This window comes from Perca flavescens, chromosome 9 (assembly GCF_004354835.1).
Source record: "Perca flavescens isolate YP-PL-M2 chromosome 9, PFLA_1.0, whole genome shotgun sequence".
In the NCBI taxonomy this organism is placed as follows: Eukaryota; Metazoa; Chordata; class Actinopteri; order Perciformes; family Percidae; genus Perca; species Perca flavescens.
In genome coordinates this window covers 19,091,039-19,109,097 of record NC_041339.1, presented here as the reverse complement: position 1 = coordinate 19,109,097, position 18,059 = coordinate 19,091,039, and the positions used below count along the sequence as shown (strand labels likewise).

The window sequence follows — 18,059 nt, the reverse complement described above, 5'->3', positions numbered from 1 at the left end:
AATAGTGCAGAAGTCAAAACATAGGAAAGGGGAAACGTTCATGTATTACGATAAGATAAGATAAGATAAAATAGACTTTATTAATCCCACCCTTGGGAAATTCCTGTGCTTCAGCAGCTCAAAAGAAAAAAAATGTACACACATCAGAATACCACAAATACACATTAAGTAGACGTAGGAGAAAAAATATACTAAAAGTATAAGAAATAGAAAAAATATAATTAGTTATAATAATAATAGTAATAAAACAAAGATATTTACACAATAAACACCCTTATATAAACAGACAGTATATAAACACAGGTTTACAGAGGAGTAAGGTGTGGATGAATACGAATGACATATTGCACAGTTGGAGGTAACAAAGAGTGATAAATAATTAAATATGTATAATGCAGAATATTGTCCAGTGATGGCTCATATTGCAGAAACAGCTAGCAGTGCTACATTATGATGTTGCATTAAAGAATCTGACTGCTGCTGGAATGAAGGACCTGCGTTAGCGCTCCTTCTTGCACTGAGCGTGCAGCAGTCTGCTGTTGAAGGAGCAACAACCATTTATCTCATCCTCCTGATCCTCCACAGCAGGCTGTGTTGGGAAAAAAATCAATTAAAAAAGATGAATAATATGCATCCACAGTGTGTAATTTCAATCAGAATATTCCATAATCCCTTTATCCATTGCATAATTGGATTGCATTCATGCTCAGTCTGTCATTCCAAGGAAGTTATTGTAAGATTTATGTGACAACTTGCCTTGGTAAATCAATAAAGTGTTTACTTCAAACTAACTATGTGGAAAGCAGGAGCCAACAACATAAATAGAACGTCATAAAAACCTCTGCATGCTTTGGTGTTGAGACCTGGGTGTGAGGATGACCCCTCTGAGGACCCCTCTCCTTATGTTTCAGACGAGATGACCTCACTAAGAAGACCACCTGCCTTGAGTGAACAAATATGTGGCACAATGAGTCTGCAGGCAACAATGGAGCGACGGTTACTGTCACTGTCAACAGACACTGTGTGAGTGGCTTGTTGCAATGCTTGGGGCATTAAGGAATAATTGCGAGGGGTCTGATTAGTGGCGTGCCTGCCTAAGAGTAATTAATGACCAGTTACACAATGCTAGCACCCAAGCCCATGCAAACACACACACAAACACATAAGTCCTCAGACCAGTTTGGCTTCAAGCCACTGGGTTGAACGCGGGGAAGGGACGGTTGGGTTAAAGTGCAGCAAAATGAATTAACCCTAGATTACAATCATGAGTTCATTAATCTAATCTTCTTAAATTCTTAATCTCCTTTAGGCACACTTGTGTGTACGAAAGCATTTGGCCCAGTCGGGAGGCTTCAATGAGCACCGGCAACAATTGTTAGGAGAATGTGAATTACCCTCGAGCGTGTTTATGGTGTCAAATTTAAGGTTACACAAGACTCAAGGTGGCTAGGCTTTCAAGTGTAAAAAAAGATGTTGGTGACTTGAGATATGAATAGCAGTCAAGTTTGAATCCCTTGTGAGGAAACAATGGTAAATAGTGGAAGGAAGGAAAGCTGACTGAAAAACACACACACACATGCTCACATACACACAAACTCAGGCTGTTGAGAAACAGCAGCAGCTTTTAATCTTTAAAAGCAGCTGTTGAGTGACAGCAGAGGGAGAGAGAGACAGATAGAGAGGGATGGGAAACCTGAGCAGTGTGGCAATGACTCTGGCCGTGGTGCTGGAGATCAGTCAGCCCGGTCAGTCATTCAATTTGAAAAGGAAGTAACTGTCACCTTTATTGTTTGAATAAAAATGAGAACTCAAATATTAGAACTACCACTGATCCATTAACTGCTTCAAGTATGTTTGTAGTATTCAATGTTCCTTCTTTGCTGACTTCCCTGTGGCCTTTTTCCCAGCAGACATAATGGTTTGTTAAAGCATGAAACACACAGGTGCAGCTAATAACATAAACTCTGTGTCCCCAGGCAAAGAGCCAGCATGCACAATGGCAGGGCCCTGGATCTGGCACACCTAAATGTAATGAAGCCATTATTAATGCCATTAATTACACCTGCAGACATGCCGGAACATATCCCAACAAAGAGTCTTGCACAGAAAAGACACTTCATTCCTGAATTTTTTGTGTATTTCTTTAAAAATTCTACAATTCTTGGATACTACTCACTTGTTTCTATGACATACATGCATATAAAAAGAGATACAAAGAGAGAGAGAGCGAGACACACCACGTTTCATAGCTTCTGTGTTGTATACCATGTTTCTTAAGCAGCCCATGAAATTTCCTTGTATGTGCAGGCTGACTAGGCTGATTCTTTACTATAGCTCACAAGTCCTTAAATCCTTCAGAAAATGCCAGGAATTCAGCTGGATAAACAATCTCATGGTCCTCAGAAGGACTTTAACCTGCCATCATATGATCATTAAGACTGTTGGTTATGTGGAGCTGGCAAACAGGCCAGGGAATGTGCTGTGCCTGGTGCTATAGATCAGAGATGCTGATCAATATCCCTGATGATAGTATTACTATCTTAATATCTCTTTTTGGCTTGCTCAGTTTAAGAGGTAGCTACAAATAAGGGCATTAGGCCATGTTAAAGAGGATTATCTCATATTCTTACTTTTTAGCAACCGGTTTCATTAATTAAAAACTTGGACCCTTTTAGACTTAACATATTTAAATTTAAAGACTTTTAGGCCAACAAAATGATAAATAAATTAAGGCTTCAGTATATTCTCCCCCAAAATGTAATTCCTGGCAGTGTGCAAGTGATATTTAGACCTTTATGTCTAGCAATAGCATTTCACAGAAAGCATTACTAAACTGTCAACTGAATAAATAAATAAATAAATGTAAATCCTTTCCTGGTTTCTGGCCAAAACCACATATTTGGAACAAAATTCCCAAAAATATAAGAAAAAATATTTCTTTTGGCCACTGCTAAATTAAAATGTGGGCCCATTCAGTCATATCTCTCACCATACTGTACTTTTCTTGTATTTCATTCTTTTAAAATCCTATGTATATGTCTTGTTGTATCACCTATAGCATTATATTTATATAATGTCTTAATGTTGTTGAAAGGTGGTGCTGTACAAATAAACTTGCTTTGCTTTTAATACTAGAGGCAAACTAGAGCTTTTCCTCTGACTAGGCCTACTTCTGAGTAAAAGTAAGAAACACACAGAGACAGGTGTTTCTGTATTCTTTATGGCAATGCTATTCTCCAATAATACTGTGCATTGACCCTTAAATTGGCCAGAGAATAAAGAAAGCCTTTGCTGCAGTGTTTCAGCCCATTGGACAATGCCAGGAGGAGTAGGAGGAGCCAGTGTGAACACCACGGCTGCCTCTGCTCTTTCTCTCCGCTCCGCTCGTCGCTCTCTCTGCTGCAGGCTGCGTGGCTTCCCGAGAACACACCGAGCGACTAACTTTTTAACATTGTTTTGGTTTTTTTTACGCGTTTAAACTCGAAGCTCGCGACGCAGACAAATGGCTCAACCGTTTCCCAACACTTTAGGTTGTGATACAGTTTTAAACTCGGAAAGCGGATTTGTCTGAATTGTGTCACAACTTCAAACAAATCCACGACGGAACAAGTTGGGACCGAGATAAAGGAATCCGGATCTGCTTTGCGCCTATCAAGGTAAGCATTTAGACGGCTAATCCTCTTACATTATCGATCCCAGAGATACGTGCCTGTTTGACATTTCTCCAACTTCCGAAACGTGAGGAGTTTAGTCGCAGGGAGTAACGGCGGATCCTTTGATGTTGGCTGGTTGTAGCTGCCTGGATGTTTGCAGGCTAACTTGGGAGGAAAGTTGAGCGCATGCTGAAGTGCTGACCGTAGTTTCACATTTACTGCACACAACGAATTGGATTTCACGCTGAGTGCCTCCACGGAAGTCCACAGCCCCCTTTCAGTGGGATTGAATAGCCGACTTAAATTTATCTGCTATGAAACAATGGAGGCTTTAAAGCGGAAGATATAAATTTGGTCGTTTTCAAGTTGTGGACAGTCTTTATTAACCTACGGTGCCATGCCATCGTCATTACTAAGTGGTTATTTTACATTATTATATTTATTAGAAATGTAATACAAATGTCTTTAGCATTAAGTTAATCTTATTTTAAATTAAGCATGAACATTCTCCCACTTAATGCAGTGGCTGCATGCCTGTCTAAATCCACTGCAGATGATCAAAAGAGAGATTTTCAAAGGTTTTCATCTGTTGCACTGTGGTTATATAATTTCATCCTGAAGGAGCTGGACTGAAGTGTTACATCTTGTGGGCTTGAAAGCTTTGGCACCATCTTGTATGTGAACCAGCAGAGGAACAAGCTGAAAGGAATTGATTGGCTCTCCCTGTGGTTGGAGGTGACTCACAGACCTGAAATGTTTATAGGGGTGGAAAGATGTGATATAGTGCAACACACCCAGGTGTTGTTTCTTTGCCTATCGTTAATTACAGAAGGAAGGTTGATTTAAAGGCCAGTTAATGTAGCTCATTTGTTTTCACAGGTTTTGGGAATTAAGTCTTGACACTGATGTCTGTTTCATGGTGTAAATCCCTGTGTACCCACACTGCAGTTTTGTGTGGGTGTGCTCCTTATCTGATCTCCTTTCATCGCTGAAGTTTATATCCATTGTAACCCAGCGTACTGATAGGAGTATTTTATTTCTGAACAACCCGTTCAGCAGCTGTTGGCATAGTGAGTTTTGTTTAATCATAAAATGGGAGGGTTGTTTATGGTAGCGTTCACATCAAAAGGCGGGTGCATGACTTGATAAAATCTCTTCCTCCTGTCCAAGTGTTATAAATGGTTGAACTAAACAAATGATAATAAAATAAACCAAAGGAGTGGCTCTTTTTACTGGTGCTTTATATTTTTGTATGCTCTATTTCCTCCTCCAGGTCCAAGTCAAGATGTCTGTCAGTAACCACGAAAACAGAAAGTCTCGCTCTAGTTCTGGCTCAATGAATATCCAACTCTTCCATAAGACGTCCCATGCAGACAGCCTGTTGACTCAGCTCAACCTGTTACGCAAACGAAAAATCTTCACAGATGTCATCCTGAAGGCCGGAAATAGATCCTTCCCCTGCCACCGGGCCGTCCTGGCCTCCTGTAGCCGATACTTTGAAGCCATGTTTAGTGGCGGGCTCAGGGAGAGTCGTGACGCCGAAGTCAACTTCAAAGACTCTCTCCATCCAGAGGTGCTGGAGCTCTTGCTCGACTACGCCTATTCAGCCCGGATCCTCATTAACGAGGAAAATGCGGAGTCGCTCCTGGAAGCCGGCGACATGCTTCAGTTTCACGACATCAGGGACGCAGCAGCAGAGTTTCTAGAAAAGAACCTCCACCAGTCAAACTGTCTGGGGATGATGCTGCTGTCAGATGCCCACCAGTGCCAGAGACTGTACGAGCTGTCGTGGAGGATGTGCCTGGCGAACTTTGCTACTCTCTTCAGGACTGAGGACTTCCTCAGCCTACCCAGAGACAAATTCCAGGAACTGATCCTCAGCGAGGAACTGGAGGTGGAGGATGAGAGCCTGGTGTACGAGGCTGTTATCGACTGGGTCAAGGCCGACATGGAGCACAGGCACAGCGAGCTGCCAGAGCTGCTGCGTTGTGTCCGCCTGGCGCTGCTCCCTGAAACATACCTGCTGAAGAACGTTGCTTCAGAGGAGCTGGTGATGTGCCATAAGGTGGGCCGGGAGATTGTCGAAGATGCCGTACGGTGCAAAATGAGGATCCTCCAGAATGACGGTATTGTAACAGGGTTCTGTGCCCGGCCAAGGAAGGTTAGCCAGGCCCTGCTGCTGCTGGGAGGACAGACTTTCATGTGCGATAAAGTCTACATGATCGACAACAAGACAAAGGAGATCACCCCCAAAACAGACATCCCCAGCCCCAGGAAAGAATGCAGCGCCTGTGCTATTGGTTGCAAGGTATGTATCTGATCTATACTTAAATATGTGCGTTTTAATGTAATGCCATGTAGAAGTAAACAAAATTTAACTTATCTCCATGTGTCTCAGGTTTATGTTACCGGAGGGCGTGGCTCTGAAAACGGGGCCTCCAAAGATGTCTGGGTCTACGACACATTACATGACGAGTGGTCCAAAGCTTCACCTATGCTGGTAGCCAGATTCGGACACGGGTCTGCGGAGCTCGACCACATGCTGTATGTTGTGGGAGGACACACTTCTCTTGCAGGATCTTTCCCTGCATCTCCATCGGTGTCTCTCAAACAGGTGGAACAGTACGACCCTCAGACCAATAAATGGACCCTGGTGGCTCCGCTCAGAGAGGGGGTGAGCAATGCTGCTGTCGTCGGGGCCAAAAACAAGCTCTTTGCCTTTGGGGGCACCTGTGTGAACAGAGACAAATACCCCAAGGTGCAGTGCTTTGACCCCTGCCAGAACCGTTGGTCCGTGCCGGCTTCCTGTCCACAGCTGTGGCGCTACACCGCAGCGGCCGTGGTTGGTAACCACGTTGTGGTGATCGGAGGCGACACTGAATTCTCAGCCAGCTCTGCTTACCGGTTCAACAGTGAGACGTACCAGTGGTCAAAGTTTGGCGACGTGACAGCCAAACGGATCAGCTGCCATGCAGTGGCGTCCGGAAACCGACTATATGTGGTTGGGGGGTACTTTGGGGCTCAGAGGTGTAAGACACTAGACTGTTATGATCCATCGTCAGACTCCTGGGACAGTGTGACCAGTGTGCCCTACTCACTCATTCCCACTGCCTTCGTCAGCACATGGAAGTACCTCTCAGCATAGAGAGAGACGCACTGACTCTTTGCAGTTTCTATGGTGAGTAATTGTAGTTTCCTTAAACTGAAACAAACAAAATGTCAATTGTATGTGCTATGCGTAGTGTCCCTTGTATTGTCCGATAATCTATGGGAATCAAAAATATCTTTAGATAATTCACACAACATACTGTAGTTACTTAACAGAGGTGAATGTCCGTTTGAGCCGGGCAAAGCCAACTTTAAAAACCCCTCACTGTTTTCAGGGTTGCTAGTGGTTACAGTTACACATTATCTAGCTGCTGCGATGGCTGGGTGTTGAATAAACATGGTGGAGCCCTGGTTTAGAGAGCAGGAGGAATGTTAGCAGTGCTGACAATTACAGAGCGAGAGCAATGACACAAGACCTCTGTCCCTGACAGGAGCGAGGTGGAGAGGCAGGGATCAGGTCTGTGCTCGTAGGTGCTCTGCAGGGCCAGTCCTGGGTGCTAACCTTAATGCCTAGCATGAGTCAGTACCTCAAAACAGTATGGGGGGGGGGGGGGGGAATGCAGCATACTGTGGCAATACTGTGTCGATACACAGACGCCAAATATCAATATTTTATTATGTATGTGTTTGTCTGCTTGACAATCCCATTTTGCAGCAATAAAATTGAAGTGAGATGAACAAAGAGAAATGTATCTTTTCAGATAACACGGTTAAGGTTTTTTCTTTTGGGGACATCATTTGAAATTGGGAAAAATTTGAAGTTGGAAGAAAGGTAATGAATTGCAATATATCGCAGAATATTGCAATATGTTTTAAAATTGCACTAGTATCATAACATAAGTATCGTGATGATATCGTATCGTGAGGCCTCTGGTGATTCCCACCCATACAAAACAGTTTAGTTATAAAAGTAGATGTGAGCAAGAGGAGCATAAGGAGCCTTCGGGGAGCTTTAGATGAGAGGCGAAACAAACTTATGTATGTGTGATACAGCGCTTACTTTGACATGATTGAAAAACCTAGTTTTACCCCCAAAAGTCCTCTGTACACTTAGTGATACAAGCCCCTTTTTTCTTAATAAAAATAAAACTTTATCCAAATGGCACCTTTCTTAAAGAGCTTTCAAGGACAAAAAGAAAGTACCTAAGTATGTGCTGACAGACACTAGGGCAATCTGTTCTGCTCCGAATAAAAAAAGCCTGATCGCTAATCTTATGAGGAATTCGGGAGAGGGGGTTAGTGGGGATAAAAAGGGAAAGATGCATCTCAAGGGTATGAAAATATGATTGACTTAGATGTAACCTACCATGTCAGTGTAGAATTGCTCGCCCTAATCTTCCTGCAGGAATGACAGGTGGCAGTTTTCACAGCTTCATGTGTGATAAGAGATGATACATTTTTCCTGAGGTGTTTTCAGTTTTTCACACAGGGTGAGGACGGAGGGAGAGATGGAGGGGCCAGTAGATGAAACAAGAAGAGGATGTACAGTGATGTACAATGAAGGTTTTGCAGGTTGTCGTGCCCGGTGGTGTTAGAGCTAGTTTGTTAAGTTTTGTGACATGAGGCCTGTCCTGTGATCTTATTTTAGCAGTGATGCAACCAATAGAGAACTGTTGATTGCTGCAGTAATCCTTGGTTTGCTTTTTTAAAAAGCCCAGCCTCTGCTGCATCCTTTGTATTGTTGGTTGTTGTGGTTTTATCTTTATTGGAGCTTTTATTATGCTGACCATGTTCACTGAACTTTTAGAAAGCACGTCTGTCCTACAGGTTCAATGGTTTAATGCAGCCCATTTGCCCTAAAGATCCAGTCTGTCATCAAAGATAACAAATTCCCACATTTAAAAGCAATTCTGTGCAGCATTTAAATGTTTTCACTTTTTTGCTGAGTTAGATTAGAAGGTTGATAGTGATAACATCCTCAAATGTTCTGTTCAATATAAAGTTGCAGTTAGCTTCACTTAGCACAAAGACTGGAAATGGGGAAACAGCTAGCCATGCTAAGCTAAGATAACATATATTAATATTTACAAGAAAGGGAATTTATTTATTTATCAAAATATCAAACTATTGCTTTAAACGAGACTGGAACAACCCGAGTTTGTTAGCCAACAACTTTGGCCAGAGATCAAAATGGATAAAACTCCATAAATGTAAACTATACTCGTATGTCTGACTGGTAAAATCTGTTGTTTGCATTTATTTCAATGCCCCCTTAACAGTTGAAAATCAAGTTTAAAGTCTTTCTAGTTGTTGTCAAGTAAGATATTTTGTCAGTGTCAATTATGTAAATAAGAATACTGAAGTACTGAAGTAAATAGTGTGCAAAGTGTGGCAGATTGGTCTGTTTAAAAAGGATAAAGCGTACTGCAAAACAACAGCTTTCTCTGTCAGGAATACGGGAAAGTGACTCTGAACAAGTTCCTTTTTATGCTGCCAAGAATTTATTTTGAAAGTAAAGCTGAGGGGAAGCAAGTGAGAAGCAGAGAGCTTATGTGTGACTTGTGTCTTCAGTAAACAGCTGGATATGATGGAGCTGAGGGCTTAGCATTATGAGGTTGTTGGTATGGACCGCTAGCCTCGTGTTTTTTTATTTTTATTTTTTTTTCTTGTCGGGATGGAGACAGGCTGGCTATGAAAGATCAAGGCACTGCATCTTTATGAACTCAGTTGAACGCAGCTACCATCCCGCTGCTGGCTGCCTTTTTGTTTAATTACAGCAGACATGGAAAAGCTCAGATTTCCATCTTGTTAAGCAGGCGTCCTACCCTCACACTGGTTGACTCTCTCATTCGAGAGTCGGGGGGGCTTGAGAGGAAAATCCAAGTGGCAAAAAATGTAGGGAGCAACAGATAGTGACACAGAACGTGTGTGTGTGTGTGTGTGTGTGTGTGTGTGTGTGTGTGTGTGTGTGTGTGTGTGTGTGTGTGTGTGTGTGTGTGTGTGTGTGTGTGTGTGTGTGTGTGTGTGTGTGTGTGTGTGTGTGTGTGTGTGTGTGTGTGTGTGTGTGTGTGTGTGTGTGTGTGTGTTGAGTTTTTACGCACATGTGAAACCACTCATTTTCCACTTGTACAACTCTGTCTCTCTCACACAGGCACTCACATTGCTAGCATTGCCTGTCCTTTAAAAAGACAGCCATCCTTACTCTAATTTGGGAGGAATGAAGGTGTGGCCTGCATTCCCATTAGTAAAGATTTGTTAATGTTGCCTTATGGTTGAGGCCCTTCAGTTGTCCTGGCAGTTTGCGTGGCCTGTGTGCGATTACCAGCCTTTTTGTCACCACCTACTGTAGTTTGTGGTCCTGTGTATTTCCAACAGATGTGACTAACCACAGACTCCAGGGCCAAGCCAGAACCCACTGTTGATGGAAAAGTATTTGTAAACGTTAAAGCATTATAGTTCAAATTGGTTATGGTCCAGACGGCAGAAGTAAATAACTTTTTAGGCTAAAAACATAAAGACCTAAATAGTATCATTGTAATATTTGACTGTACAATTTTTACAGTTACCAGTTAAGCTTAGATTAGTATATTTAGTGTGTGTTTTGGATCCGTAAGCAGAGGACCATCATGGTGGAATCTGGTCAGTTTTTCATTCCAGACTACAACCAGACAGGATGTAACCGGAGATCCCTGCACAAAGTTCAGGACAATCTCTCTCTCTCCTTTTTAAACTAATGAACTTTAACGGCCACAGAGACGACGGTTATCTACGCTTGAGCCTTTTTTTTTCTCAGCCCCCACACTTCCTCTGTTTTCCTTTTCCATCCCTCCCTCCTCATCACCCCTCTCTGTTACTAAAAATCAGACATAAGCAGTATTCTCTTCTCAACGGCTTCAACCGAAGCACTTATGAGGTGGGCACGGCTCTGTGTGATAGGGTACACCTGGAGAGGTCAGGGGCCACAGAGGGAGTCCTCGGCGGGCGCTCTGCTTTCCCAGACAGCTGCTGTAAAATGGAAAGGTCACGGTGGGATCAGGGAGGAGGAGTGCAAAGGCCCCAGTCACTCAATACTAATGTTTTATTAATCCCTCACTGTGAGGGCCACCAGGAACACAAGCTGAATGAGGCTTTTATTGTGGCATCTGTGTACAACAACGATTCCCCCCCTTCCCTCAGACACACACACATACACAGTCAGAGTTAGCATGTGCACACACTTCGTCTTCAGTCCCTTGAGTAATCAATCTGCCACATTACAGCCCTCGGCACGGCTGCTTAAATTTGCATAAACCTAATGGAGTTTTTATTGGTCTTTTCACCATGCTGCGAGTAACAAAAAAGGAAAAGGGGAAAAGATGCTTAAAATGGCTGAATAATCACCCAGACTAATTTGATTACGCACTTAAAAAGAGGCGAGCCGTCATACAGTTACAGGGGCCTCTGCAGGAAGCCAGCTGGGATGGGACGGAGTGTGTCTGCCTGGTATTTAATGTGAATTGCGTAATATTTGCGGCTCTGAAGTAGTACTGAAGTGGCACGTTCTGGTCACAGAGACGCTCCTTGTTCGTAAGTCGTAAACTGGAGTTTTTTTGCAAGGATTCATCAAGACTCAATATACTTTGCAGCTGTACCAAGATAGTTGTGTCTCTGAGCTCACCCCGGAGTCCTTAATCTGTCCCTGAAAACGATGCAAACTCATGTAAATGAAGTGACTGTGATTCATCCGTTCGTCAATACAGTGCATTTCTTTGTGGTCATTAGTAAACATGGCACGGGGGGGACACAAGGGACACCTAAAGAAAAAGGACTCCACTTTGGTGTTTTGCATCGTGGGTAACTGGGCCTCTGGAAGACGTTGTTTATTTAATAAATGTGACCTAGTCTTGTGGTGTGATGAAGTGATGGGAGCAGACAGGCTGAGTCAGGTTAGACCTCAGAGTGTCAGATCCAATCACTTCATATGGTTCCAGCCCATCTGTCTGGTCTGCTGTGGACACGTGGACTCCCTCCGTCCCTCATAGCTTCACACTGTGGTTACTGCACAGGATCGGACCAAAGGCACACACGGGGCATCTGGGTACTTTCTGGGTTACAGTTATTAACCCTGCCACCTGTTGGCACTCCAGACAGCTTACTCCCTGTTGGCAGAAGGAAGTCGGACAGGTGAAGGTCCATTTGGTTGTTTCGGTGCAAGTTTGAATGCAAGTCGGGATGAGTTTTTCCATATAAACAACGTGGGTCAGAAGTGTACAGCGTTGAGTAGAATTGACCTTGACATGACAGGTAATAATGACGGCCCTGTGAGGCAGTCTGGAGCTGATTTCTTGTGACTGCGGGACCCTTGTTGTGGCGCTGGGAGCTGAAGTTTGATGATGCGAGACGGGAATGGTGTTTTTTGATGGATCTACTGATAATGACAGACCCATAACCTTTGTGGGTCAGAGTGTATCTCTATGGAATACAATCTAACCTTTTTTTTTGTTTTGTTTTTTTATGTGGTTGTCTTGGGTTGAGATCATGCTGGTGGTTTGACAACAACAATGCATCGTGTGAAAGCCCATGCTCTTTGCAGATAGATGACTAAATATAAAGCTGCAACTCGTATGAAACCGTGATATTGTCGTAGTTGGAGCGGAGCAGAGTGGCAGAGTATTTAAGATTTAGAGGCATGCTCTTCATCATCTGCACTTGAGAGAGATTAGACCACCAGCAGCAGCAGAACTCAAGAAGTGCAGTGATCCATGCACACACAGAGAGCAGCAGTGGAAACTTCCATCAGGCCTGCAGTCACAAGTGATGCAATAAGTGCTACTACTGCAACTTTACTTTGATCAGGAAGCTGAGTTTGTCTTGCAGCATACAGTATGTGCTGTTAACTTGTTGGTTTCAGTGCTGGGCGTTGAACTTGAATACCTTTTTGGCACTGACCGAAATGTGTCTGTAGTAGTATCATAAACTGTCAAGTACTGAAAGCTGGCACCAAATGTGTGGCCAGATTTGGAAGCTTGTTTACTTATTCTGTGAGCACTTTGAGATTTAAATGATAATTGTGCCAATTTCAGATAACTAGTTCTTGTACAACTGCTTATATTTATACAACATTTAATGTTGTGAAGTGTGGCTTATTTTGTTAAAGGAATACTTCACTGGTTGCCTAGCAACCTCACAGTGATAAGAGACCAGGAAGCCATTGCACAGGGCCAAGAAAAGGACTGGTACATAACCCGCCGTAAAACCACAGCTTGTTGTTTTTAAGGACTAAACAAAGGAAATGTATAGCTGGTGATTACCGATGGTGATTACCAATGTCTACCAAAGTGGTGTCCCCAGTGAAACCTCACCATGGACGATTATATAGTCTATAGGCCTATCTGTCTCTCCTCTCAGTGCTGAGCACTCGGACTGGGGGCAGCAGCTATATCCACCAAAAAAACAAAGAAACTGTAAAGCATCTTTGAATGTCTAGAAAAGCGATCTAAAAATAAATGTATTATTACGAATAAAATAGTGGTCAGTCAGTGACTGTCAGCCATCGGCCTACCCTAGAGTAAATGGTATATGGATTTTGATTTACTTGATGGTATCTACGTAAGAGTGACATGACACTGTTGTGAACGTGTCATAAACATTATAAACAGTCATAAATGTTTATGACATAATGCTTCTTTTAGTAAATATCATTCCGTTTTTGTCATGACAATTATGGATAGGGTTAGAGTTAGGGTTCATGTGTTCATGACAGTGTCATGTCACTCTTATGTAGATACCTTCAAGTAAAGTGTTACTGGATTTTGTTGCCTTCAGACAGAGCCAGCCTAGCTGTTTCCCCTAGTTCCAGTCTATCTTCTAAGCTCACTAGCTGCTGGCTGTAGCTTCATATTTAACCGAGAAATATGAGAATGGTATCAATCTTCTTCTGTAAGAAAGCAAAAATGGCAAATATATATATATATATATATATATATATATATATATATATATATATATATATATATATATATATATATATATATATATATATATATATATATATATATATATATATATATATATTGTATCAAAGGTCTGTGTTAATATTGATACAAAACTTGAAAATGAAACCCTTCCCTATACTTGGTTTGTGCCTTGAGGCCATTCGACTGATGCTGTCTAGTACGTCTTATTTTAGCATTCGGGTTAATACAAAATACAGTATTTTGCATTATATCAGCCTGCCAGAGTAATTCTTTCAGAATTTAAATGTATTTCCTCCTGCTTCTAATCCCAAAGCTAGTTTGTAACCTCTTTCTGTCTCTCTGCTAGTAGTGCAGTAGTTCTGGCTCTGTCCTACTGTTATGCTAGAGGCAATGTATTCACAACAGTAACAGATGTGTATGGATCAGTTGGGTCTTCAGTAGTATCAGCCGGCTTTGTCAGCCATGGAAATGAGAACTCATTAGGTTATCAAAACAAGCCCCCAGCAGAGCCTGTCTGTACAGTTACTGTCAACTGTCTTTCTCCTAGAATAGAGAGCACACACACATCCTTCATCTGTTCTGGCAGAATGAATTATCATCCAAAATATGCAAATCAGAGGGTAACATTTCTCTCCAACCCCCCAAATATCCAGTGGATCATTTCTTTATAACAGCAGGAGACGGAAATTAAATACTGAAGTATCTGAATTTGCAGAGAACGGCGGAGATAAGAAATTCCAAAGAATTCACAATGTTTAGTAAAATATTGTGCTTCACACATTCAGGAATTTGACAATTAAACCATAAGGAAGCCTCTTACAGTTAGGAATTATATCCAGATAAAGCAGATAAGCAGATGGTTTTGGAATATGTGTTTAGTCCAGAGAAGCTTATTTTTGCAGCGTGGGGTCCTCTCTAATGCCACCCTCAGATATTTATTACCTAGCGACATAAATGGCTTGAGCAGTTTAATCCCACATGCCAGGAGGACTTTGGTTAAATAGCGCCCCATCCTGAGGCATTATTAACGCTATGTGGGTAAGCCTGATAAAATGGCATGGTGATGAGCTGATGTGTAGCCTGGAGGACCAAAGTTTCTGCATTCCTTTCCACTCCCTTAGAATGGCTGCCCCTCTGGTCATGTGGTTGTTCCTCATACAGCAGAGTTCACAGGACCTAAACATTAATCTCCCTCTTGTCTCTTTCCCCAGATCAGCCGTGGTGTCTGGTATGCAGGCATGTGTCTCCCTTCACTGGCTGAACGGAGGAGGAGGAAGAGCTTGTATATTCCTGCTGTGGCTCCATCCAGCCTGATTCACTTTAGTCTGCGGCCTCTTTCCACCTGATCGGTTTACTCGTACTTCTTGTGTAACTTTCCCATGTAGCTACTAGCCTGAGATGGACCGGTTGCCATGTATACTGCAGTGGGGGCCTCACAGTCTCTGTACAACATGCGAAGTGAAGCAAAGCACAGCCTGGAAGCAGACCGATAGCATAGTTGTGTGCTCCGGGCATCTGCCTCCGATCTCCAAACTTTTCTATTTCCATCTCCTGGGGCCAATCTGCTAACTGTATCGGCCCTGCACTGCTCAACTGACACACTCCATCATCAAAATATGAGCTTCAACTCGCCAGTAGCGTACCAGTTAACAGACTCCGTAAGGACTTATTAGTGTCTCTCACTGACATCTTGTTTTAAAGTCAACCGAAAAGAAAGTCAGCTGGTCCTTTTTTGTTGTGGTTTCTCTCCCATCCTGACACTGAGCATTTACTCAGGTGTAATTTATTTAGACTGCTGATAGACTGAATTAGACCTTTGCTATGCTCGGTGTATGGGGAAGGAGAGAAGACATTTGGGGAAGTGTATGATTTTGTGCACAAAAACAACCTTCCTGTCTGTATTTTTAGACTTTGGACTCGGTCTTCCCTCAATTTTGGTAAGCTAAATTTGTATCTTCCTCCTTGACTTAAAATATGCGCTCGCAAGAGAGAATGTGGCCCATTAAGGCCTGAAGAAGATACTTTTCTGTTTCAAGATGTTATTTCAGGCTATGATTTTGTCATTTTTTTGTGTGTATTTTGTGTCTCAGGGTTATGTATAGTTTTGCCTGTATTTGTTCAAGGAAGGGTAACGTTTTCTAACGTTTTGTCTTTTTTTTTTTTTTTTTTGTGTGTGTGAATGTACTATTTCACAGAGCTCTTTCATTTTAGAATACATTCTTACATACCTTGTTTTGCCAATTGTAAATGTATGATTACGTTTAATAGTAGTGGTCATATTTAAAATGTATGTGTTTCCAAAACCTGAATAGCTAACCTTCGTGTCCAAAGTAGTTAAGAAATACTTTGTAGCTATGTTATTTTTTTCATTTGATAGTTCACGATCTTTAATGGAAGTTTTTTTTGTGTATGGTTTGTATATTTGCTTTGTAATGGATTTGTAGAAGCCTTTGATTTGCACATTTTGTACAAAGAAATCTCTTAATGGTCTTAATTTTGTATCTTTGTCTTAACCCAGCTTGGGTAGTGTGAATAATCAAAAGCGTTTTTGTAGCAAATTATCAAGTTGTTTCTGTTTGAACATTATCTTCCTTTGCTCTGTGTGGAAGTTTGCAATTTTCCAATATATCAAAGTATATATCAAATACACTGATATATTAAGCTATTACTGATATACCATCTGTTACTTCATGTTCTACAGCCCATAACTGGTCAATAAATATCTTCTTGTTGAAACCATATTTTCTGTTTGTCCTGTTGTTTTCCAGGGAATGACTGGAATTCAGCAGCTGTGTCATTAAAACAGCGTGGGCAGCCATATAATCACACAGGTACACTTAACGTGCCTGGAATAGTTTCCAAACGCAGGTTAGGAGTGGTTTTGGTATTTACCAGGAACACCCATCTCCTTCCTCCTGTCTGTGCATTTAAGATCCAATGAGATGAACAGTCCATGCTCTGTCTCTTATATAACCCCCCCCCCAACCCCCACCCACCCAGAAGTAGCCTACAGTATATGCTTAATACTCAAGTAAAGTACCTGGAACAATGTGCTAATGCTGCTCAGTGTAAGTCAGGTGATGCTCTTCCATACCTCTGATTCTGCAGCGGCCAAGTTTACGTGAGAAACCGGTGCAGTCCAGATTGGGCGTTGCATGGCAAGAAGTCTGGTTGGCACATTTGTACAGAGCGGCAGGGAGGAGAACCAGAGAGGAATGTACCCACGCTCATGTTCAGGGAGGCAGCTCTGAATGTTCTGCCTGCAGGCTCCGAGTTTGAAGATGTTTGTGACGTCTTAGCTCCTGAGCTGTGGTATTTAAACAATCCAGCTCCACTTGATTCTTTAGTAGCTTGTGGTATACTTCAACTTTCAAATTCTCCTCTATTTATTTCTAAGTAAAGGGTAGTCAGAGAATCCCTGGCAACAGATGATTTAAACACGTCAAACAAGTAGAAAAAAACGTTAAGCTCTGACGAAGTGGGTAGGTAAATAAATGTTTTACAAATCAATAGAGAAAATGTGGATATAAAACCCAAATTATCACTTAAAAATAACCTGTTGCATGAACTTTCTCTGATAAATGGGGGGGGGGGCTACACATTTCATAAATCTTTTTGTGTGTAAAGTTTGATTAACGTTTTCATTGTTTTTGGAAGTTGAAATTCTGTTCTTAATCCTTTGGAAAACAATAATCAACATTTTTCACAATTTTGAGACATTTGACAGATTAGTCGATAATGAAAGAAGGTCTAAACCAAGCTCACGTTCCCTATTAGTGGGTGAACTATTCAACACTTGGTTAATGAATTAGTTCATTCTTTGAAAGCTCTGGTAAAAAGCCTCTAAATGGACCTTGAGTTCAGGTCTTTTGTACCACAAATATACAGTATATCACAAGGACTCCTATCAATGATAGTGTAATAATCTTAATATGGTTAACAACTTGATTCTGTCAACACTTAAATGCGTTGTATTTGAGAACATGTTTCATGGCTGTTTGTGTGGACATAAATTTTTCTATAGTCCCTCAGTTCTTCCTTCCTCACAACTCATCACCGTTTCCTCCTGCCACTCTGCCTGGGCGGAGATGAGATGAGTTACCTTGAGGATGCTCGAGGAAGATGGATGGATGAACACAAATATCAGTGTGCGAATGTGTGTGTGTATACAGTAATATGTGTGTGTGGCAGGCGGTAAGAGTGAAATGAATTGCTGGAGAGAGACACGAGGGAAAACATCCTGCCGAATGTTTTCCAAGTTGTTTGCAAGTTGAGTGATTTGAATATCAGAAGATTTTTTTCCTCAGATATGTCGATTGCTGTAACATCCTGTTCTAAATATTTAAAGATGGAGTGTTATGTAAATGTCTACAAACTTGATAAACAGAAAATAGTCCACTAA

General features: G+C 41.9%; 1 protein-coding gene across 1 annotated transcript; it reads left to right on the top strand.

Moving 5' to 3' along the window:
* Nucleotides 1-3,324: 3,324 nt before the first annotated feature.
* Nucleotides 3,325-16,398, top strand: enc3 (ectodermal-neural cortex 3). The gene is made up of 4 exons (XM_028587362.1): nucleotides 3,325-3,656; nucleotides 4,927-5,961; nucleotides 6,052-6,831; nucleotides 14,869-16,398. The coding sequence occupies exons 2-3, from the start codon at nucleotides 4,939-4,941 to the stop codon at nucleotides 6,796-6,798; spliced, it is 1,770 nt and encodes a 589-aa protein (XP_028443163.1). The 5' UTR covers nucleotides 3,325-3,656; nucleotides 4,927-4,938; the 3' UTR covers nucleotides 6,799-6,831; nucleotides 14,869-16,398.
* Nucleotides 16,399-18,059: the final 1,661 nt, after the last annotated feature.